At 41.6% G+C, this 23,239-nt stretch overlaps 1 protein-coding gene across 2 annotated transcripts in view; it reads left to right on the top strand.

Moving 5' to 3' along the window:
* Window positions 1–23,239, top strand: part of gne (glucosamine (UDP-N-acetyl)-2-epimerase/N-acetylmannosamine kinase) — a 36,730-nt gene that overhangs the window by 4,122 nt on the left and 9,369 nt on the right. The window contains exons 2-12 of one of the 2 annotated variants that reach the window (XM_042338774.1): window positions 2,051–2,245; window positions 4,390–4,841; window positions 6,562–6,714; window positions 10,047–10,259; window positions 10,950–11,037; window positions 12,485–12,695; window positions 14,606–14,735; window positions 16,299–16,520; window positions 19,969–20,151; window positions 20,837–20,953; window positions 22,097–23,233. In XM_042338774.1, the coding sequence (XP_042194708.1) occupies window positions 2,082–2,245; window positions 4,390–4,841; window positions 6,562–6,714; window positions 10,047–10,259; window positions 10,950–11,037; window positions 12,485–12,695; window positions 14,606–14,735; window positions 16,299–16,520; window positions 19,969–20,151; window positions 20,837–20,953; window positions 22,097–22,332 (2,169 nt within the window). In that variant the 5' untranslated portion in view covers window positions 2,051–2,081 and the 3' untranslated portion in view covers window positions 22,333–23,233. Of the gene's footprint in view, window positions 1–2,050; window positions 2,246–4,389; window positions 4,842–6,561; window positions 6,715–10,046; window positions 10,260–10,949; window positions 11,038–12,484; window positions 12,696–14,605; window positions 14,736–16,298; window positions 16,521–19,968; window positions 20,152–20,836; window positions 20,954–22,096; window positions 23,234–23,239 lie in introns of those variants that run through there. The other variant, XM_042338811.1, reaches the window with a different exon arrangement.

The following is a 23,239-nucleotide window of genomic DNA, read 5'->3' as shown; positions in this document are numbered from 1 at the left end:
GAGAGAGACATTCACTGTGAGAGAGAGATACTCACTGAGAGAGACAGACATTCACTGAGAGAGAAACAGACAGACAAACAGTCACTGAGAGAGACAGACAGGTGCCATTGAGACATTGTTATGCATAAATTGACTGCAGCTTTCGCCCACAAAAATATTCACAGTCATATCCCTTTACACCACAGCTTTAATTCTCCGCTGCCCCACACCTACTCGAGGGACAGCAGGAGCGGCCTTGTATGACTCTCCCTTCACTTTGTTTGACCTCTCTCTGAGTACATACCAAGTCTCTGTCACGACAGCACAGTTAACACCATTAACTTATGAATATGCTAAAACATTGTTGAGGTGAACCCATGTACTTGTGGGAGTGCCATGCACTGAAACTTACTGAACATGCCTTCCTCATAATCCAACCCTGTAGCCGTTTATATATAGTACATAAATATGTGTAGGTATGTGTTTGCACGGTTGTGTGTAAGTATGGTGTGACTGTGCGAGTGTGTGTGTATATATATAGTATATATGAATGATGTTATAAGTTATGTTTTGAATAAACTCATGCCTTGGTTCCAACAATTTAGTTTTCTTTTTCACTTGGCAATGAAAAGAGTGATCAACAAGTGGTCTAAGAGTGATACTCTTAAAACAACAGCAATAAAATGCATTTATTTTTCACTTCATCGCGAGGACGTCCCAAGGCTCTGAACAGTTGAACGTTTGCACCCGAGCTGGGGGTTGGATACATGAGGATAGGGGCCAAGGTGGGTAGGCATGAGGGAGGGAAGCTGACTAAAGGCACTGTCAAAAAGGAAGGTTTTGAGATGAACCTTGAAGTAGGTGAAGGAAGTGGCGAGGTGAAGGGATTCAGGGCTGGAGTTCCAGAGAGTTGGAGCAAAAAGGTTAATAGCCAGACCAACAATTGTGGGATGATGATGGTGTGAAGCAGGCCATGCCAGCAGGGTAGAGGGAGCAGGCAGGAAGGTAAGGTTTTAGAAGGTCACAAACGTAAGGTAGGGCAAGACTGGAGGATTTAAAAGTGAGGATAAGAATTTTGAACTCGATCCTCTGGGGGATGGGAACCAGTAGAGCCTGGCGAGGATGGAGGTTATCAACTCCCTCTGTTGCAGGCGAGGGCACTATCTGCAGAAGCTTGAATAGTCTGCAATTTGTGGAGGGAAGAGTTAGGAAGACCAGAGAGTTAGAATAGTCAAGCCTGGACATAAACCATGGATAAGGATCTCGGTGGCCCGAGGAGAGAAGTAGTGGTGGAGGCAGGCAATGTTGCAGAGGTGGGCAATGTTGCAGAGGTGGGCAATGTTGCAGAGGTGGGCAATGTTGCAGAGGTAGGGGAAGCTGACTGGAGCAAAGCATGAATATGAGACAACTGAGTTGAATAAGACACCAAGGTTCCATACTGGTTTTAGTGAGGTGAAGTGTGTATGTATAGTGATGCTGGCAGTGCCTGAGGTGAGAAGGCCCTGATGAGATTCAAGCAGGAGGGTCTCTGTATTGTTGACATTCAACTGGAAAAAGTTGGTTCTCATCCAGAACTTGATGTCCGACAGGCAATCGCTTAGGACAGCAATCGTCCTGAATCGAGGGTGAAGGCACAGATATATTTGGGTGTCATTTGCATAGATGTGGAGGTAGAACGTGACAGCCAATATGCATACAGTAATGTCCCACAAACAGCCATGAAGTGAATGATAATTTTTTTGCTGTAAGCCAGGACATTGGGAGAACATCTCTTTTTGAATAGTTCATGGGATCTTTAATGTCCACTTGAACAGGCCGACAGAACCTAGTTATAACCTCTCATCCAAAGGATGACACCTTCCAACGATGAAGCTGCTCCCCCCACCCCCCTCACCAGCACTAGTCTAGACTCTTCACCTTGGTCAATAGGAATTCAAAGTCCTTATGTGGGGTTTGAGTCCACAACCTTTCTGACTTAGAACTACCAACTGAGATAGCCAGTATCCCCTACAATCTCGTGGATTTGCTTTATTTAAAAAAGAAACAAAATGTATTTTTTCTCCGTTTACAGGAACTTTGAAGAAATTCAGACTGCGAAGACCATGGAGAAAATGGGAAGCAAAAGAAAGTTTCGGATCTGTGTGGCTACCAGCAATCGTGCGGATTACTCCAAGCTCGCTCCCATCATGTTTGGAATCAAGGCGCAACCCGAATGCTTTGACTTGCAAGTGGTTGTTTTAGGATCCCATCTAATTGACGATTATGGGTGAGTTTTGGATATTTGTTATCTCCCGATTACCTCTCCAATTAGGCCTCGCTGGTCATCCAGCTCATCAAAACTCTTGCCACCTACACCCTAACCTGCACCAAACTCTGCACGCCTACTACCCAGCTCTTGGCAGGCTCCAGCTCCCTGTCTCCCAGAGGATCAATTTTAAGGACCTCATCACCACCTGTTATGCGGTAGCAATTCCCTATTTCTGTGAGCCTCTGGTTCCCAGCTATTCTCACTCCCTACTGGAGGCCTTCAGTAACCATACCTTCTCCCTCCAAATGCCTCTCTATCTGTCTTTAAATCCTGCCAAAAAGCTGTCTCTTCCACTGCACCTACTTCAACCCCTTCTTCCTCCTATTGCCCTCTCTCTTCCCTTGCTCGGTGTTCAACACTCCCTCTGAAATATTCTGAGCCATTATCCTACACTGTTGGAATACTCAACTGCTGGGGACTTAGATGTAGTATCAGCAAACAAACTAAATGTGATACTTTTTCTTTGAGAGGTTAATAGGAATTGCCTGTTGTGCTTCATATGTTAAGAGGTGCAGTAGGTGGATCTTCAGTTCTTTATTATGGGATATATAAGTCCTGTAGCTCAGTGGTTAGAGCACTCGCTTTGCAAGCGAGAGACCTGAGTTCAATTCCAGGCAGGGCGAAACCTTGGGCAAGTTTCCTTACTCCACACAGCCTAATAATAATCCCTCCAAAACAAAACAATAATAAATTGGTCATTTTCAATCTACGACTGTTTGTGGGACATTGCTGTGCGCAATTGGCTGCCGCGTTCGCACACAAATATACAGTCAATTCACTTTACAGTATATACTGTAAAGCACTTTCGGACGTCCTCCCGACGTGAAAAGCGCTATATCAAATGCGAGGATTATTATTATTATTATTATATAGTACATAGGTAGTTTGGGAAATATGTGCATGCGACCGCCAGAAGTGTGGAAAGCGAACTAGATGGACCTTGGTCTCTTTTTGTCTAGCATTTATTATGTTCTTGTGTTCTTACTGTATGCTTTGATTTGATTTGCTTTTATTGTTAGGTTGTGATACTGTGATTCAGATTTTATTTTTAATTGTATACGGGGTTCCAGTTGAGGTATTTTTATCCGCTTGTTCTGTAGAGCAAGAAGGGCTTGATAAGGGGTTAAAAGCAGAGAGCTATTCCATTTCCAAGTGCTGATATATGTTTAACGTTGTCCCAGGAACAGTTCAATAGATGTGCACAACATTGACTCCCTTTTTTCAAATTCTTTTGAGATGCCACAATACCAATTCTTGGGGAGAGGGAAAAATGCAGTTTTTATTCAGGTTTGGCAGCCCAGAAACCCTAATTAATAGTCTGTTGGATTTTGACTGTGTGTTTGAAACTCCCTTTATTAGATTAAACTAGTTTCAGCATTGAATTGATAAGTAGTATAAAGGGACATTAACAATAACAACAAATTGCATTTATATAATACCTTTTGGAAGAAAGTCTCAAGGCCATGGAGAGTTGAGGGTTTGCACCCAAGATTTCGGGATGGGTGAGGTCAAAGGGACGGAGAGAGGGGGGAAAATGACTGAAGAGGAAGGTCTTAAGATGGACTTTGAAGGAGGTGAGGGAAGAGGTGAGGCAAAGGGCCTCTGGGATGGAGTTCCAGAGAGTGGGGGCAGATAGCCTGAAGGCCTGACGGTGGTCAGGCAGGGAATGTGAAACAGGCCAGTGTCTGTCGAGCAAAGGGAACAAGAGGATTGGTAGGGCTTTAGAAGGTTGAGGAGGTAGGATGAAGAAACAACATGGAAGGAATTAAAAGTGAGGATGAGGATCTCAAACTCAATTCTCTGGGTGTGGAGAGCCAGTGTAGCTGGGCTAGGATTGAGGTGATAGTAAGCGTTTTATAGTATCTTACTATGCAGCACAATTTTACCACTATTCAACAATACAGCACAGGCAGGAAAGAAACTACAGTTGTTTTGAGCTTTTCATTCCAGGAACATGAACTATTTATAGGGTTGTATGATGGAAAGGCACTGCCTAAGTCTTCCATCTTTTACAGCACAAGGATCTTTTCCAGCAACATTAAAAACAGTATTGGCAAGAAAGAAACTGAAGAGTATTTCATTAAGCACGCTTGTCTTTCTAGGAACACATATCGCATGATTGAACAGGATGATTTTGACATCAACACAAGCTTGCATACAATAGTCCGTGGTGAAGATGAGGCGGCCATGGTGGAGTCTGTAGGCCTGGCCTTGGTGAAGTTGCCAGATGTACTTAACCGCTTGAAGCCAGATGTGATGATTGTTCATGGAGACAGGTTTGATGCTTTAGCTGTTGCAACCTCAGCTGCCCTGATGAATATTCGAATTCTGCACATTGAGGGCGGTGAGGTTAGTGGTACCATAGACGACTCGATCCGACATGCTATTACCAAACTGGCCCACTATCATGTTTGTTGCACACGCAGTGCAGAACTGCACCTTATAGCCATGTGTGAGGATCATAAACGTATCCTATTAGCTGGGTGCCCATCTTATGACCTGCTACTTAATGCAAAAACCAAGGACTACCAAAGCATTCTACAAACTTGGCTAGGTGAGTACAGCCTAAATCCTGATGTTTAAACTTTTCTTTTCAAGCAATGCGTCTGGTGCTTTTGCAAATATTTTGTTAGTTTTGCCCCAATTTAGCGAGGAAAAAAAACTGCAGTTGACATTTTCATTCATTCTAGACCATTTGCAGGGAAGTTGGAGGCATATCTGCGTGAATTGTAAGATCCTGTGGAAGGTTTCCTTTACCCACCTACTTTAGGCATTCGCTCTGTTTATTCTCTGTCACTGGCTCTTTCTGCTCAATGTGCGAGAGGAGAGACTTTGGCGAAAAAAAATTCTTATTTCCCAAACGTGATCATTTCTTTTCCTGCTGTGACCAAGTTTACAAATAAATCTACCTCATGACACTGGGAATGAATGAGTGAAGCCATCTCTGTACACCATTATACTCTGCTCCTCATGACCTCTGTCATCATACAAGTATGCTGCTTAGACACTCTTGCTGGAAGATGCCAGCTCTACACAAGCCTTCTGGTGATGGATGTGCATATGTGCATCGCCAGTGCCAAGAATAACATTAATTCTGTATACAGAAACATCATCACCATCCATTTGTCTTCTCACTATGTCCTTTCCATCCATTTTCTTTACAGAAACCCATCTAGTTAATCTTTGAAAACATATATAAAAAAAGTTTCTCCTACCTACTAATAGCTAATATTTAATTTGTGTCCCATATAGTGGGACGTCCTCCAGACGTGAAAGGCGCTATACAAATGTAATTTTGTTGTTGTATAGTGAACGATTTCCCATAATGAAGATTGTGTCTGGTTTTCCTTTGTAATTTTAATAAACTTTTAACCAGGTCCCCTTAGAATTCTCTTCATTTTTACCTGAAACGTAGATTTCCCATGCCCAAAATATTGCGAAGGAACATAATGCCAGACCTTTAAAATTCTAGAAGACATACTCAATGCAGACAGTTTGATTTGCAACATGAGATCAGCTGTTAAAACAGAATTTTAAGCCTTGAGTTTAACATTTAAGCACCTCAAGATGTGAGACTTGATGCTGCAGAAATCAGTCCTGTAAAGGAAACAGCTGGCCACTTGTGGGAGTGAAATCAAATCTGCACAAATGGGAGTCAGTATAAACTTGTGACACTTTTACAGTATGTGTTTGTAATCGCCACGATCCTCACCTTGCTCCATTGACCTCCCATCTCCTGGGGGATCAACTTCAGTGATACTTCAGTTAAATCTCTCCAATCACTTGTCCCGATCTACCCCTGCAATCCCTTCCAGCCCCACTATCCCATCCATTCCTTTCAATTAGCAGAATCGCTTTTCTATACTAAAGTGATATATAAACATAAGTGCAAGTTGCTGTTTGCCTTCTTTCCATTGCAGTGTTTTGTGCAAGACTCCAGCTTAATTTAATGTGAACTGCTATTGTACTTGAAATGTTGTTCAAAATATGACTAGTATTGCTTAAGGAAGCTTAAGCAGCACAAAATTAAACAAAGAATGAACAAAGATTGAAACAAATAAACCATTTTTTTTGAATTCTCTATGAATTTGTTTTTTCAAAAGGCTTTGTTAATCTAATAATTGCTTATTGAATTACTGATAACCAGTTTGCTAATTCATTGTTGCGCAAGATCACATACACAACTGAAGTGTTGAACTGATAGCTAAATGTTTCTTGGTGTGTGAATTTGTGTTCTCACTATTTAACTTGATTGACCCATTTCCTTTCTGTAGGAGACGATGTGAAGCCCAAAGAATATATTGTGGCTCTGCAACACCCAGTTACCACCAACATTAAACATTCTGTGAAGATGTTTGAACTGACACTAAATGCTCTAATAACATTCGAGAAGCGAACATTGATTCTGTTCCCCAACATCGATGCAGGTTTGTGAACAGATACTGTCGACTTTATTTTTAACAACTTGTCTGTTTCTCCAATAGCTTTATTAGAAAATAGCAACAGCTCAGTAGGTTAGTCTGAAATGCTGTACACTGTCCAGCGCCTTGGGAAGTCCTCCCGATGTGAAAGGTGCAATACAAATGTAATCTTCTTGTTGTAGTGCAATGCCTTATGTATAACTGACTCATATAGATGAGGAATGTCACAGTGTTGATTTCTGATCTATGCAGGATAAGCATTTTTCATCTGGGGCAGTAATATGGCTGCCAAGTTTTGAGCAGAGAAAATCAGTCAGGATTCCTGATCCTGATTGCTATCCAGTGATCTTTAATAAAAATAATAATAATAATAATATTCAAGAAGCGAACATTGATTCTGTTCCCCAACATCAATGCAGGTTTGCTGATCTTTGCTGGTAAATGCGTATCCAAGGACATTGGGTAAGAGCAGGGTTGCATTAACTGATGCACTCTCTTCTCCTGGTTAAGTAGTCTATTGACTGACATTCTCCAGATTCTGATATCAGCAACCACCTGGGTGAAGTAGTGGAGGGCAGTCAGGTCTCTGTATGAGTTGGTGCTTTAAGGAAATGGAGGAATTAAGTCCAGAGAACACAGCTGAGGATTGTCCAAGATGTTAGGGTCCCCCTCCCAAAGTAAGTATTGCGTCGTTACTGGAATATACCTAGCAAAAACTGTTAGGCTTACTCAACTGGAGCTCGTAAGCTTTCTATCCATCTTAAATTGCAAGAATTTTACCCTTGAATTTAATATCAAAACGTGTGAACAAAAGGCTTAAAATTACCATGGATGAGGTGGGGTGAAGGAAAAAGAGTTTATACACAGACATGCAGATGAGCAATAGTACAGAGCACATAGCTACACAGTTGTCCAGCCAGGGCACTGGCATTCAGGGTTGTTAGGAGCCAAATCATTGGAATACTAACCCCATTTTATGTGTCTGCTTTGCCAAGTCTGCCTGGCACCTCTGGATGACATACAGCCTGGTTCCATTATATCATTCTCACCTCTGAGTCAGAAAGTTGTGGATTAATGCCAGGACTTTGAGCTGAGTCTCGGTTGATGCAGGAGATGCCGTCCTTTGAATTAGATGTTAAAGCAAGGTTCAATTTGCCTATTCATTTGGACGTTTAAGATCCTAGGACACCATTCAAAAAGAGAAGCGAGTTTCTCCTGGTGTCTGGCCAACAATCCCCCAAATAAAATCGGTCACTCGTTTTATGGCTATATGTGGGATATTGGTGTGCACGAACTGGCTACCACTTTAGCCTATAAAATATGTAGCTACTACACTTTCATGTCTCATAATAGCGTTCATAGTGATGGTGGAGAAGGAAATTGGCAAAGAAAGATGTTGAGCAACAATTTTTAAACACAAGATAGAAAAAGTGCAGGTGAGATATATTCCTTTTTGAAAAACAAGAAAATTGAGATGCCATGGATAAACAAAGAGGTGAAGACAAAACTGCAAGAAGAAAAAAAGCATTTGAAAATTATTGGATAACAGAGAAAAAACAGTATTTAATACAGCAAACGTAGGAAAGAGGTTAAAAAGACAATTAAGAAGGGAAAGAAGAACCATGAGGAGAATATAGCAAAAATATAAAAATAATAGCAAGATGTTCTATAGGAATGTTAGCAATAAAATAATGGTTAAAGGAGGGGCAGAACCATAAGGAGAGAAGCTCACAGCAGATAATGAAGAAATGTTGGCAAACAAACAAACTAAACAAATACTTTGGCTCACTTTTCATAAAGGAAACTGATCAGGAAAATGTGATAAGAACAGAGAGCAGGATGGAAAATTACCAGAGGTAAGATAGTGTGAAAGGAGATACTGGACAATTTACACAAGCTTAAAGAGTTAAGGCACCTGATCCAGCGGATCCATCAATAACTAGGGAGCAGGGAGCTGAGGTTCTAGTGTATATATTTTAGAAATCTAGAGAAAGGAATTGTACTGGAGAAATGGAGGATGGCCAATGTAATACCTATATTTAAAAAAGGGTGATCAAGCTAATCCAGGAACCTACAGGCCAATCACCCTAATAAACAGGTCACCTCCCCCTGGCTCGACTTTGGGCTCTGCCATTGCTAAGCGCTGTGAGACGCCGCCCGGCGTGGAGGGTGCTATATAATTGCAAGCTGTTGTGTTGGTTGTGGACAAGGTATTGGAATCCATGATCACAGAATCAGAATATTACAGCACAGAAGGAGGCCATTCGGCCCATCGTGCCTGTGCCGTCTCTTTGGAAGAACTATCCAATCAGTCCCATGATAAAAGATGAAGCAACTAGATATCTAATGAAGGAGAATAGAATTAAGAGCAGCCAGCATGGATTAATGAAAGAAGCTTCATGCTTGACTAATCTTATTGAATTCTTTAAAAATGTAACCAATAAACAACGTGTCAGCCTGGCTCAGTGATAGCACTCTCTCTCTCACCTCTGAGTCAGAAGGTTGTGGGTTCCAGCCCCACGTTGGTACTTGGAATCACATAGTCTAGGCTGAAACTCCAATGAGGTGCTGTGGGGGTGCTGCATTGTCTGGAAATGCCGCTCTTTGGAAGAGACCTTAAACTGAAGTGCCGTCTGCCTGTTCAGATGGACGTTAGGGTACTATTCGAAAAGAGAAGGAGATTTCTTCCAATGTCATGGCAAACAATCCTCCTGCTAAAGTTGGTCACTCACTTCATGGCTGTTTGTGGGACATAGCTGTGTGCAACTGCTGCCACGTTTTGTCCACAAAATATACAGTCAATTTACTTTACAGTGTTTCCTGTAAAGCGCCTTGATATCTCTCTCTGATGATGTGATAAAGTGTTATGTCAAATGCAAGGGTTATTATTATAAAATACACAAGGGAAATGCAGTAGATGTTATGTATTTGAATATCCATAAAGCCTCTGATATAGGGCCACGTGACTAAAATCAGGGTAGGAGTTGAGGGCATCTTCTCAGGCTGGAAAGAAGTAGGACATACTGTTCCGCAGGGATCTGTGTTAGGACCACTACTGTTCACCATATACATAAATAAAATAATATTTTTGAATTTGTTTTGCTGATGGCAGCATTGCATATGTTTTCTGTTTAGCCTATGTTATAATTCCGTAAAACGTGTAAAAATGTATGGTGCGCATATCCATCAAGATTTTTTTAGCTCAGTATTTATTGCTGATGCCATAAAATCTCAGTCAATACATCTGAAAATAACAGCTATGTACATTGATATTAATATTTCTCTTTTTTTGCTGGAACTTATATCTTCATGGTCAATTTTTGGTTTGTGTGTTGCAGGAAGTAAAGAAATGGTGCGTGCAATGAGGAAGCAAGGTATCGAGCAAAATCCGAATTTCAGAGCAGTTAAACACATTCCCTTTGAGCAGTTCATCCAATTGGTGGCATACGCTGGGTTAATGATTGGGAACAGTAGTTGTGGTGTGCGAGAAGCAGGGGCTTTTGGTACGCCTGTCATCAACTTGGGAACTCGGCAGACTGGAAGAGAAACAGGTAAGATCTTGCACAGAAATAATTTGAAATAAATCCGGGAATGGGAACACTGAAGATAACACTGGGTAGAATACCAAGGAAGTGTACGGTTATGAATAATAGTGACACTTATATCTATGATTGATGTAATCCTCCAGAGCGTAACAGTGCAGAGCAGAGTTATAATAATAAACCTTGCATTTGATATAGCGCTTTATCACGTCTTAGAGATCTCAAAGCGCGTTACAAAGTGTACTATAAAGTGCATTGACTGTATATTTTGTGGGCAAAACACATCAGCTAATTAAGCACAGCAGTGTCCCACAAACAGTCGTGGATTGAGTGACCAAATCATTAATTTTTTTTTTGGAAGGGATTATTACCCCCGAGTTAAAGTGCAAACCTTCGATTTGACTTTCAGTCTCCATTTTATTATTTTTCCCTTTCTATGTAATGCCTCTTTCACTTTGAAAGTTTCCCCTTTTGTGCTTGTTCATCACCTTGAATTACTAGGGTAGTTTCAGTGGGGAAAGAAAGATGGCAAAATAGTTTGGAAGGTGGGAGCGCTTGGTTCTGACTGAATGGTTACAAGTTCTTTTACACGCTTGTTCTGAATTAAATATTAATGCTTTAATAAGGCCTCAACAATGTGAATAATGCTCATTGTAATGAAGGCTGACATATTTCTTTTCTTCCTTTAACTGCCCCCAGGTGAAAATGTTCTCCATGTCCGTGATGCTGACTGCCAGAATAAAATTCTGCATGCATTGCAGCTTCAGTTTGCCAAGCAGTACCCTTGGTATGTATATCAGCTTGCATTGCAAATTCACATTGAACTGCGAATCGTATTCCAAACATTGCCCTAAATAAATATCTGGCAGAATGTTTTCTTTCAGTAAATATATGAACCTGATAGTGTTAGTTATTGAATACAAAGGAACTGACTTCTTCCAGTTTTCTCCTTTTTTTCTCTGGAGACAATTCTTGACTAAGAACAAACAACAAAAAAATTACATTTGTATAGCGCCTTTCATGTCGGGAGGACGTCTCAAGGCTCTGGAGAATCAGTGTTTCAGACCCGAGCTGGGTATTGGGATCAGGGAGGGTGGAGGGCAGTGGGGGAAGGAAGGTGATCAAAGGCACGGTCAAAGAAGAGGGTCTTGAAGGAGATAAGTGAGGGGCCGTGTTGGAGGGATTGCGGGATGGAATTCCAGAGGGTGGGAGCAGAGTGGCTGAAGGCCCGCCTGACAATGGTGGGGGAGCGAGGCGGGGGATGTGAAGCAGGCCGGAGCCCGCTAAACAGAGGAAGGGCAGGATGGTAGGGGGTTAGGAGGTCACAGTTTGTGGGGGAGCAAGGCTGTGGAGGGCTTTGAAAGTGAGGACCAGGATCTTGAACTGTATCCTCAGTGTGATGGGAAGCAGTGGTGTCGAGTGAGGATGGGGTTGATAGGGTCACAGAGCCTGGTGCGGGAGAGGACGCTGGCTAGATGATCTGCAGTTTATGGAGGGAGGAGTTGGGGAGGCCGACAAGCAGGGAGTTTGCGTAGTCAAGCTTGGATGTTATGAATGCGTGTATGAGCGTCTCGGCGGCCTACGGTGTGAGATAGTACTGAAGCCGAGCGATGTTGCGTAGGTGGGGGAAGGCGGAGCGGGTAAACAATATGGTATCATGAGTCCCAGCAGCTCTCTGTACCTCAGCAAGTGACCATTTATAATGGTCCTTAACAGTGACTGCTGGTGAATGACTAAACCACATAGCCCATTAGCTGGCCTCAGCCTTGTCTTACCTGGTATACACACATGCAAACGATTGGGGTTGTCAACCTTATTTTTTTGTTTTCTCTAATACAAGTTTACTGAGATAAATTACTGGCCCTAGCTGCCAACTTGGTTGAAACTGGCTAATTAAGAAAAGGCTATAAATCAAATGACTTGAATTGTATGGCTCACAGTTATATCAAGCATTGCAAATACCCACTGAGTATTTGAGTGCTGGGTAGATGTTTTCAAGTTGATTTCAACTGCCTAGTTTTGGATCAGAATTTTTTGCTGGTTTCAAATGAAATTCAGTGACATCAGTTGTGCATGTAACTTGATGTGCTTGTCAGTGCTCTTGAGATGCATTGGTTTACATTGTTAATCTTTTACTTGATATTTTTCATTTTCTAAATATTATCACGGTTTGACTTTGATATGGTGTGTCTATAATCTTTGAAATGTTAATTGCTATGCCTTTTCCTTTTAAGTTCAAAGATTTATGGAGATGGGAATGCAGTTCCACGGATACTGAAATTTCTGAAGTCCATTGACATCAATGAGCCTTTGCAAAAGAATTTCTGTTTTCCACCAGTGAAAGAGTGCATCTCTCAAGACATTGACCATATCCTGGAAACGCAAAGTGCTCTTGCTGTGGATTTAGGAGGAACCAACCTGAGGGTGGCTATCATCAGTATGCAGGTAGCAATGCTTTAATTTGGGTCTTTTTGTTTAGTATTCTGAGTTCTGTGCACTTCACAACTTTGTGCTTTCTGCTGAATGTTCACTTGTCATCTTAGCACCTCAAAATAAATTTAGGCACTGCTGTCTCTGCACTTAATTCAAATTCAAGATCCTCACCTACAAGGCCATTCACGGCCTTGCTCCCTCCTACCTCTCTGACCTACTATCCCCCTACCTACCTGCCCGTACCCTCCGTTCCTCTGGCTCCGGTCTGCTCCACATCCCCCGCCCTAACAGCCCTACCATCGGTGGCCGGGCCTTCAGCCTCTCAGCCCCGAGGCTCTGGAACTCTATCCCCCAGTGCCTTCGCCGCCTCCTCCCTTTCCTCCTTCAAGGCCGGTCTCAAGACCTTTCTCTTTGACTGTGCCTTCAGCTCCCCTCTCGACTCTCTACCCCCTCCTCGCTCCCTCCCTTCCCTCCCCTCATCCCGACCATTTCCCCCCTGCTCGGGTCCTGACCCAACTGTACAGCGCCTTGGGACGTCCTCCCGACGTGAAAGGCACTCTATAAATAGAATCTTGTTGTTGTTGTTAAGTTAATAAATGGTGTGCTGGAAACTTTCTATTGTGTCCTGCCTGACATACATTAGCCGCTGATGCAGAGAAGGTACCTATAATTGGAACTCTGTTATAACGGGAGTTGCATTAGAGTGCAATTGGGGTGTAAAACGCAATATTTACTTATCAAAAACATTAAAAATGCACTCACTGGTTCCAATTGCCCGTCACAATGCCGGCCAGCATGCTAGCCCAAACTGAGACACTGGTTACATCCAATGCCACTTTCATCTGCTTGTTCAGGTGATTGTTCGCCCACAAAAATGCAGGCAATTACTTTACAGTATATTCTATGAAGCGCTTTGAGACGTCTAGAAGACGTGAAAAGCACTATATCAAATTCAAGAATTATTATGGTTAAAGGTTCTAAGGAATTCAATAAGAGAAGGGAGTTTCTCCTAATGTCATAGTCAACGATCCAATTTTATTTATTTCATTCATGTTCATGGACATTGCTGTGTGGAAATGTATCCCTACAAAATACTCTTCTATATTTGACGGTGATATTTTTTATGATGGGCTGCAATACCCATCGCGCCACTTTAGCACTGTCCATGTGTGGGCAGATTTTTTTATTCTTCTGCCAGTTAGTTAAACCACATTATCTCCTTGATAACTCAGCCTGGCTCAGTAGGTAGCACTCTTGCTTCTGAGTCAGAAGATTATGGATTCAAGCCCCACGTCATGGACTTTGCTCACAGTCCATGCTGATGCTTCAGTGTAGCATTGAGGGAGTACCGCATTGCTGAAGTTGTCATCCTTTGGACGAGATGGTAAACCGAGGTCCTATTTGCAATTGAATGCGAGCATCAAGAACCTATGACACTATTCAGAAAGAAAAGAGAGCTTGTCTTGTCCTGTCCCAGCAATCCCCAAGGAAATTAATCATTCATTTCATGACTGGGCCAAATTTGGTGCCACGTTTGCCCATGAATACACAGTCACTAAACTTGACAACAATTCCTTGTAAAGTGTGTTGAAATTTTTTGATTGTAATTGCTTTATCAAATGCAAGGATTATTACTTATAATGATCATAGAATCTTGCAGCACAGGAGGCCATTCAGCCGATTGAGCTACCAACTGGTCCCACTCCCACGCTCTTACGCCATAGTCCTGCAAAATATATAAGCATTCAAATGATTGTGTACCTTGAATGTTTCTTAAAAGGCAGTACTTTGAGCTCCTTATTTCCTCAGCAAGATCCTGTTTCATATCCACCGGTTCAAGATGCACTGATTTATTCATTTTCTTATCATACCTTTTGTTTAGTAATTTACTGAAGTTTTGCTGTTTGTGCTTTTTGTTGAAGGGTGATCTTATAAAAAAGTACATACAACCCAATCCTGAAACTTTCAATGAGAGAATTGCGTTGATTCGGAAGATGTGTGTCGATGCAGCAACTGAATCTGTGAACCTTAATTGCAGGATTCTCGGAGTTGGTAAGTGTAGGAAGTTACATTTTCAGGAAGTCAGTGGAATGAATTAGAGAATGTGCATTGTTAAATTGTGAGCTGTTGAATTGAGTTACTTTGCCTCATATGTGTTTGCTATGAATATTCTTTTCCTGTGACAATTCTTTTCTCCCTCAAACAGATTTTTCCAAGGGCTACTCACTCACAGGTTATCACAGATTATTTGTTTAACTGTAATTCTAGCCTTTAGTTCCCCGAAGGAATTTTCTGCCCATATTAGGTGTCTCACCAACAATAACAACTTGCATTTATATTGCACCCTTCACGTGAGGTAGGGTCTCGGAGCACTGAACCATGGTTTGACACCGAACTGGGGAGATGGTGGAGATGACCATAGGCAACGTCGAAGACGCGTGTTTTCAGGTGCGATCTGAAAATTTGCAAAGAAGGGGCAAGGCAGAGGGATTGAGGGATGGAGTCCCAGCAGTTCAGGACTTAGTGACTGAAGGAAAGGCGACTGGTTGTGATGCGAAGGGGCTGAGGGTTGCGCAAAAGGCCAGAGGCGGGAAAGCGAAGGGGCAGGTTGAGGAGTGGGATGTGAGCAGGCTGGAAACATAGGTGCAAGGTCATAAAATGAATCAGAAGTGAGGTAAAGGATCTTGAAATTGATGCAACAAGCCAATGGAAACTGGCAAGGACTGGGATGTTAGGGGGAGCAGAATTTAATACTAGTGAAGATACAGTCAGTGGATTTTTTAATCATTTGGACGTCATGAATGGTGGTGCTGGGAGAAGGCAAAAAGTCCATTGGAGAAATCGAGATGGAATGTGACGAAAGTGTGGATGAGGGTTTCAGCATCCCTTAATTCAGTTCTCTGAGTCTTGTTATCGTTTTGGACTGCTCCAGGGGACCAGTAACTCCTCAACTAATTTCTTTGTTCTTTAAAGAATTCTATCTGACGTGTGAAGTCAAATTGATACCACCCTAGTCTTTCACCTCCATCTGAGGGTGGGATCATAACTTCGCCTTTGATATAAGGCCCTCAAGAAAAACATTTTTAAAATCTCGCCAGGTTATATTTTTAGAAGCTGCGCTACTTACATATATAAAGAAATTCAAGAAGCAATAACATTCAGATTATTCTATGACTTTTTTTATGAAGTTTTAACTGTTACGTTGTTAGGTATGTTAGGTGCAGCCTAGTTCAATGGTGGAACTATTGCCTCTGAGTCAGAAAGTTGTGGGTTCAATCCCCATGTCAAGATTTGGAACTCACAAAGTCCAGGGATGCGCTCAACATTGGAATCGCCATGTCATCTTGAAGTCAATAAAAAACAGAAAATGCCATACAGCCATGGTTTACAAATAAATCTGAACAACAGCAGCTTGCATTTATAGGGTGCCCTTCAAGCAGGGCAGCATCTTGAAGCACTGTAGGAACAAACAGCTATAGCACTTTTCATGTTGGTAAGATGTCACAAAATGCTTTTCAAGATATATTTGTGTGGGAAACAATAAGAATACTGTGCATTGAAACTCAATTGAGCACCAGATATGCACAATTTCTTATCTGTATTTGTGTTTTTCAGGCATATCCACGGGTGGACGTGTAAACCCAGCTGAAGGAATTGTCCTTCATTCCACCAAACTTATTCAGGAATGGATCTCTGTAGACCTAAGGACACCAATCTCTGATGCTCTTCACCTGCCTGTGTGGGTGGACAATGATGGAAACTGTGCTGCTTTGGCAGAAAAAAAGTATGGCCATGGCAAAGGAGTAGAAAACTTTGTAACCGTGATCACTGGCACAGGTAAATTACAAACAGTGTAGTACGTCAACTTCACCTCAATTTTTTTNCTCAGAATTTGGCAAATTGTTGAATTCAGTCCTTACTTTGAAGTTAGTTATTTTGAAAACAAATTTACAGAAAATCAGCTGCAGAATTAAGACTGTATTGAAGAAGTTGCCAAATTCTCACTGCACAATTCTAAGAATTTAGAGTAAATTTTTCCCCCTCAGAATACTTACATAGGGTTCAGGTCTGCACTGACTTGTGGGGAGTCAACATCATGGTGGGCATGACTATTTGCCAAAGCTTCTCCCATGAAGACCAAGAATAAGCTGTTGGTATTACGTTAAACCTGGTACATGACATTAGACTTGAACCTTTAGAACATTTAGGTAGCTAATGTGTCACAAGCTGTCCCGTATAAGTCCTCCCACTACACTGAACACAGATGTCCATCAAATAGCTGATAGGAGAACTCTGAGGCTTGCTGGACAGTGTTACCTGGAGTCCAGGTTTATGAAGACATGAGATATTGGAGATTTGTTGTCCACCTGTATTGGTATGCTGAGAGATTAGCAGCTGCTGCTGAAGTACAACTTGCAACTGGTGGAACCATCGCTCAATAAGAAAGGATGCGTGTCCGAGCTATAGACAGGAAGATGCTGACAATGCTCTCACATTTTGTGCTGAGCTTTGTGCTCACATGGATTTCCTGGTATCTGCCATCCACCTAGTGAGGGCTCAAACCTGCTCTTATTGGATGTCAAATGACAAACTAGTGAATCTTCTTTGGGAGGGAGATGTAAGTGGGGTCTTGTTGGAGCTGGACTAGCTTCAGGTTGATGTGTTTGTCAACGGAATGTCAATCAATGTCAACCCTCTGTGCCGGTCTCAGTAGTCTGGTTCCTGAGCCAGGTAGGTCCACAGTATTCCAGGTCACTGCTGGTGACAGCCGGAGGACTTGAAGGAGCAAACCAGTCACTAAGAGTAGGGATACTTTCCACCCAGTTCCTGTTAATCTTGCAAGCAAAGGTCTAAGGGTAGGGTGGTCCTAGCTGCAAGAAGGGGGAACACCTGCCAGACATGCTTTCAGTGGCAAGCTGTGCGGTTTTAGCTGGTTAAAGTTCAGCAATTCCCCAATGAGGTCCCCAAATCTGGCTCTCGACAGCCTAACATCTGATAATAATTTCTGGAATTAGGTAAGAAGGATGCAACCCTCCAGGTAGAGTGAATGTGCATTCCACTCCTGATGCAGAGAAATTTCCATGTGCTGCTGACATACACAGGCAGAGCTCTGGTAAAGCTCTAGGACAACACCCCAAATGAAGGGCGCTATATAATGCAAGTTGTTTGAATACTCTTAAGAATAGTCAAGGGTTTACCTATGTGTCAAATATCTGACTGAGCAAAATTGTTTCAGAACTTGATATGACTGCTTCCTGGTGAATTTCATAGGATGTGCTGTGGATAAATCTTATGACAAATCCCAAAACAAATATTTTCTGAAAAAAAGCTGCACATTCCAAAATATTGAGGAATTATGCCTAACCGCCTTTCATTCTCTTGGGAGGGGAATGTGCCTGTATACATTTTATCTGTTTTTAAAGCAATGAAATACAAATCAGACAATTAAATTCTCTTAATAATGCTACGTAAGCTGATGATAATGAGATTTTCTACCTTACTGGAGCTGAACATTGGTCAGATCTTTGTGATCTATTATAGAAAAGAGGGCCAGGTATAGTGCAACACCAATGGTGTACGGGATAGAGCTGCAGCTTATTAACCGGGAGCTTACTGGTTCAATTCTCACTCCGTGTTTGCTGCTCTAAATTGGTCTTCTCAGACTGAGGGAGATCAAAATTAGCGGATTTACCAGTTCTGGAATGTCTTTTGCACCCTCTGCTGGTAATGCATGTCAATGGCAATAGGATGGAGCAGGTTCAGTTGTGATGGCATCTACAGTGGAGTCACCCACTGCCAAAGCTCACACGTGGATACTGGCTGCTTGGGCAGGGTCTGTGTCACTACACAGCAGCAAGAAGAGGCCAGAGTAGGAGCAGAAAGACGCATGTCATTAGGGAGAACATTAGAAAAATAATTGACCACTGCTGTCCTGACAGAATGTCTGTCAGACATCAAGTCCTGGATGAGAGCTAACTTTCTACAGTTGAATATCAACAAGACCGAGGCTCTCCTGATTGGCTTCCGTCAGCGCCTCCACACCTCAGGCGCTGATAGATTCACCATCCACGGCTGCACACTCCACCTCACTGAGTCACTCCGGAATCTTGGCATCTTGTTTGACCCTCATCTATCCTTTCTACCCCACATCCGTGCCTTGACCCGTTCTGCCTTCCCCCACCTCCGCAACAACACCTGGCTCTGCCACTGTCTCACACCACAGGCTGCCGAGATCCTCATACATACATTCATAACATCCAGGCTCGACTCTGCAAACTCCCTGCTTGTCGGCCTCCTCAACTTGAACAGCGCTATTGAGTGTAAATTGTATTTTGCTATAAATAGCTTTCTCCATTATGTTGTAGAATTTTAGCCTATTTATAAAACTGAGGAAGATTATACCCATAATAGGTAATTAACATTTTATTGGCATAGATTTTTTTAAAAAATACTACTAATCATAAATATTTTATCCCCGTTCAACTACTTGTGTATGTAGTGAATATACAAGTCACTAAAAACATGTAATACGATAAGTAACCATCAAGGTTAACTAGTCTTATTACATGTTTTGTATGTGCCATCACTTGTCATACAGATGTAATTTATTTTATAAATGGATGCTACCTGACCTGCTGAATGTTCCCAGCGACTTCCGTTTTTGTTTCAGATTTCCAGCATCTGCAGTATTTTGTGTTGTTAATTTATTTTATGATTAGAATAATACTAATATATACAATATAGTAATAATGGATGCAGAAGATGTGCTGTTATGTACTGAGTACATGCACACAGTAAAACTCACATAAGACATTTAATGTGACTTGCAGGTAAACTATATAAATCGTATAAAATTTAATCAATAATCTGCACTTCGTATGTGTAATTCAATGGTCGTAAGTACATCGTCATCACAGTTGGTAAATTTGCATGTGGTTGCATTGAATTGTGGGGAATGTAGTTTTTACCGTCACTTACTGTCGAGTGTTGGAATCGCAAAGAATGATGTGATATTAAGTTCCTCCGCACGTGTGTCAATGGATCAAGACTGCATTTCCCGGGATTTAAGGCAGCAGTAAGTGCGGGAGTAATGAAGGATAGGGGAGCAGCGTTACAAGTTAGGAGGTTATTAATACAAGTAGTACAGAGAAGTCTGAGTGATTTGGATAGGCAACTGAATGGGACTCGGGTGAATGTACGACTTAGGCGATTATATGATTGATAAAGATAAGACTTGTGCAAGTTTTACTGTATTATACAACTGAATAACATTTTATTTTAACAGGAATAGGAGGGGGGATCATTCACAACTCTGAGCTGATTCATGGCAGCATGTTCTGTGCTGCTGAGCTTGGCCACATCATTGTGTCACTAGATGGACCAGAGTGCATGTGTGGGGCCAGGGGCTGTATAGAGGCTTATGCTTCAGGAATGGGACTGCAGCGAGAAGCAAAAAAATTACATGACGGTAAGTGAGCTTGTTTCTTACCATCATCTGATTGTATAGAACCATAGAAATCTCTGATGCAGAAATCTAGGCCATTTGACACGTTAGATTAGTGTCTGTGGCAAAGCTGTTGACATGCTTCCAGACACCAACCCTACTATCTTCTCATTAGTGTCCAGCTGTTTCTGTCGATCAGTGTCCTGGCCTCAGTCACCAGCACCACATTATAACTAGTGGGGCTGTACTGTAACATCTCAGTCATGAGAAAGCAGTTTGTACTCATTTGTAGTGTTCAAAATGTATACAGAGAGTTCAGGCTGGAAAGAGAAGGTACAAAATTAAAGAAACAGTGACTGGAAATGTTATTTTTAATTCTGAGGCTTTCCATTTTAATGGTCTCAATGAAATGTAAAATGGCTGTCCTTGCACTCACATTCTGCACTCACAACAATAGTCGCTGTTGGATTGAGCGGGAGGATAACACATGCTATTTTTGAATGTTAAGCATTCTTTTCGGGTTTCTCTAAGAAAGTTATGGGATAAAAAAAGGTTCAAAATTATGTCTATCCTTAGAAATTAGGCCACCGTTCTGTAATTTATACATTTGAGGAGTGTCTGATGTACAGGGCAAAATCTGAATCATGACCTTAAGTAAATTAGTATAAAAAATGCAGCAAAGAATTCATATTTTTATTTCTGGTTTCAGAAGATTTGCTCATGGTGGAAGGTATGTCTATCAAGAATGAAGAAGCAGTCAGTGCTGTTCACTTAATACAGGCTGCCAAACTGGGCAACACCAAAGCACAAAATGTCCTCAGAACAGGTAATGTATTATAAAAAGTACACACTAACTCATGTAGCACATGAAAAGGCCATTTGCACTGCTTCCTACTTTAACCTGGCCTCTTTGCTGACCTCAAGCTCATTCAAAATTCCACCACCTGCATAAAGCTCCAATTGCAATTTACCCCCGTCCTCACCAGCCTTTATCTCCCAGCAGATTGATTCTCAATCTAACCTTAAAAATCACTTTGCACCCTAAACATTTTCATATCTCAACAATTTTCTCGAGCCTCACTCTTCTGTTTCTCCCCCTACATTTAACTCAGGCCTGCAGTGCTTTCCACGCCTCTATAACTCCATTCATTCTCTTTCAGCATGGACTCCCTGTATAAATGTTGGACACTGCAAATTAGTACAAACTGCAATTTGGCCCAATCCCACGCCCTCACCTTCTTGAGCTCCCTCTGTAAACCATCTCGCTCTCTTCTTCATTTGACCTTAAAAGCCGTCTTAAAAACTTTCAGGTGTGCCTACGTTCTTTCCATCCTTTTCCCTCAATTGCCCAGTCCAGTCTGCAGGTTAGCATGGTACAGCATGTTCACTTTAAAGCATGGTTCACTGGTTCTCAATGAGGTCACTTAGGCAAGTTATCAGAGGCTGGCTGTGCCAGTTGGATGGTGTTCGTGGGCTTACAGCTTCAGTATTGGAAGGAAGAAAAGGAAAGCAGTTATCTCCAATGACTAAAATAAATCCTAAAACTTTCAATAACCATTATGAATAGTTTAGTGACTCAGTAGCCTGACAGTGGAGGTCAGGGTTGTTCTTTCCAAACTCCTGCAGTTTAAAGATGGGAATGAATCCCTTGATTTGAAGAGCTCGAATGTCACCCACATACCAAAACGTAATTTTAAAAATATTGACTAAATGTTTGTTCATAGAATTTTATGGTACAGAAGGAGGCCATTTGGCCCATAGTGTCTATACCAGCTCTCTGAAAGAGCAATACGTTTCATCCCACTCCGTTGCCCTGACATTTTTCATTTTCATATACTTGTCGAATTGTTGACGTTATTTACATTATGAGCTGTATTAATACTGTTTGTGTTCTTTTTGTTTTTATTTCTTTTATCTGATATTTTCATTCAACATTCCACTATTAATCCTAGGCCTTTGCTTTTCACAGCTGGAACTGCTCTGGGAATTGGTATTGTGAATATTCTCCACACGGTGAACCCGTCTCTTGTCATTCTCTCCGGAGTTTTGGCCAGTACATTTGAGAGCATGGTGAAGGATGTCATTGCCCAGAGAGCTCTGAGCTCCACTCAGAACGTTGAAGTTCTTGTTTCAGATCTCTTGGAGCCTGCACTGCTTGGAGCAGCCAGTATGGCTTTAGATTATGCTACACGCAGAACCTATTAGATCATCACAAGCATTCAGTTACCAGAATTAACATTGGGGTCTAAAATACGGGCTTTTTTTTAGTCCTTAGTTCAGGAGCCGGAGTGGGGACTCTTTCTGGGAATTATAAGTACATGTGGAACCTCTGCTCCAAAAGAAGATTGTATTCAGAGGTTTTTCCTATGAGTCCATGCATTTACATTCCTTCATTAAGTAATGAATCCCATTTGAAATTGACAGATGAAATAGCCACAATGGGAATTTTAGAGCCCAATGTGGCTGTATCGACTGTTCCAAATCAGTTCTATTTTTAAAGTGTTCCCTCATTCATTTTTTGTTCATTCGTTCTTTAGTGAAATCTGGAGCGGAATTTACATCAATAAATGAAAGGAGGGAACTATCAGACCTTTCCAATCTCTACAGTTTCAAACTTTTCAATATTTAATTGCCCCTGGGGATAGATGATGTGACGCATACTTTTTTGTTACTTTTATACAATCTGAATTTATGTGTATATATTATAAAAATATAATTTCTGGAGTCAGTAGCGCTGAATGTGGTGCATTTTCATATAGAGGGATGGGAAATCAGAGAGTGGCATGCATGACAATTGCAGCAGTTGGTTTAGCCAGAATTACTTGAACAGTTACCAGAATCAACATAATATTTGTGCTTTCAAGTTTTCTCTGTAGTTCACTTTGGTTTCTCTTGAGCCCCTCACATTTCTTGTCCTTTTTTCCTCTCTTTTTTCACGTCTTCAGTTACTCAATGTTTACTTTGATTTCCATCAACAAGCTTGTTACATGCAAATCACCCATGCATGATGTTTAATAGTGAACAAAAGAACCATTTGTCAAGGTTGTATGTATTCCTTCAGACATGTTAGATTAGTGAATAAACATTTAAGAGTTCCCCTTTGAAATTTTGA

The sequence above is a fragment of the Callorhinchus milii genome, unplaced genomic scaffold (genome assembly GCF_018977255.1).
Source record: "Callorhinchus milii isolate IMCB2004 unplaced genomic scaffold, IMCB_Cmil_1.0 Scaffold1, whole genome shotgun sequence".
NCBI classification, from domain to species: domain Eukaryota; kingdom Metazoa; phylum Chordata; class Chondrichthyes; order Chimaeriformes; family Callorhinchidae; genus Callorhinchus; species Callorhinchus milii.
This window is presented reverse-complemented; position numbering and strand designations above follow the sequence as displayed.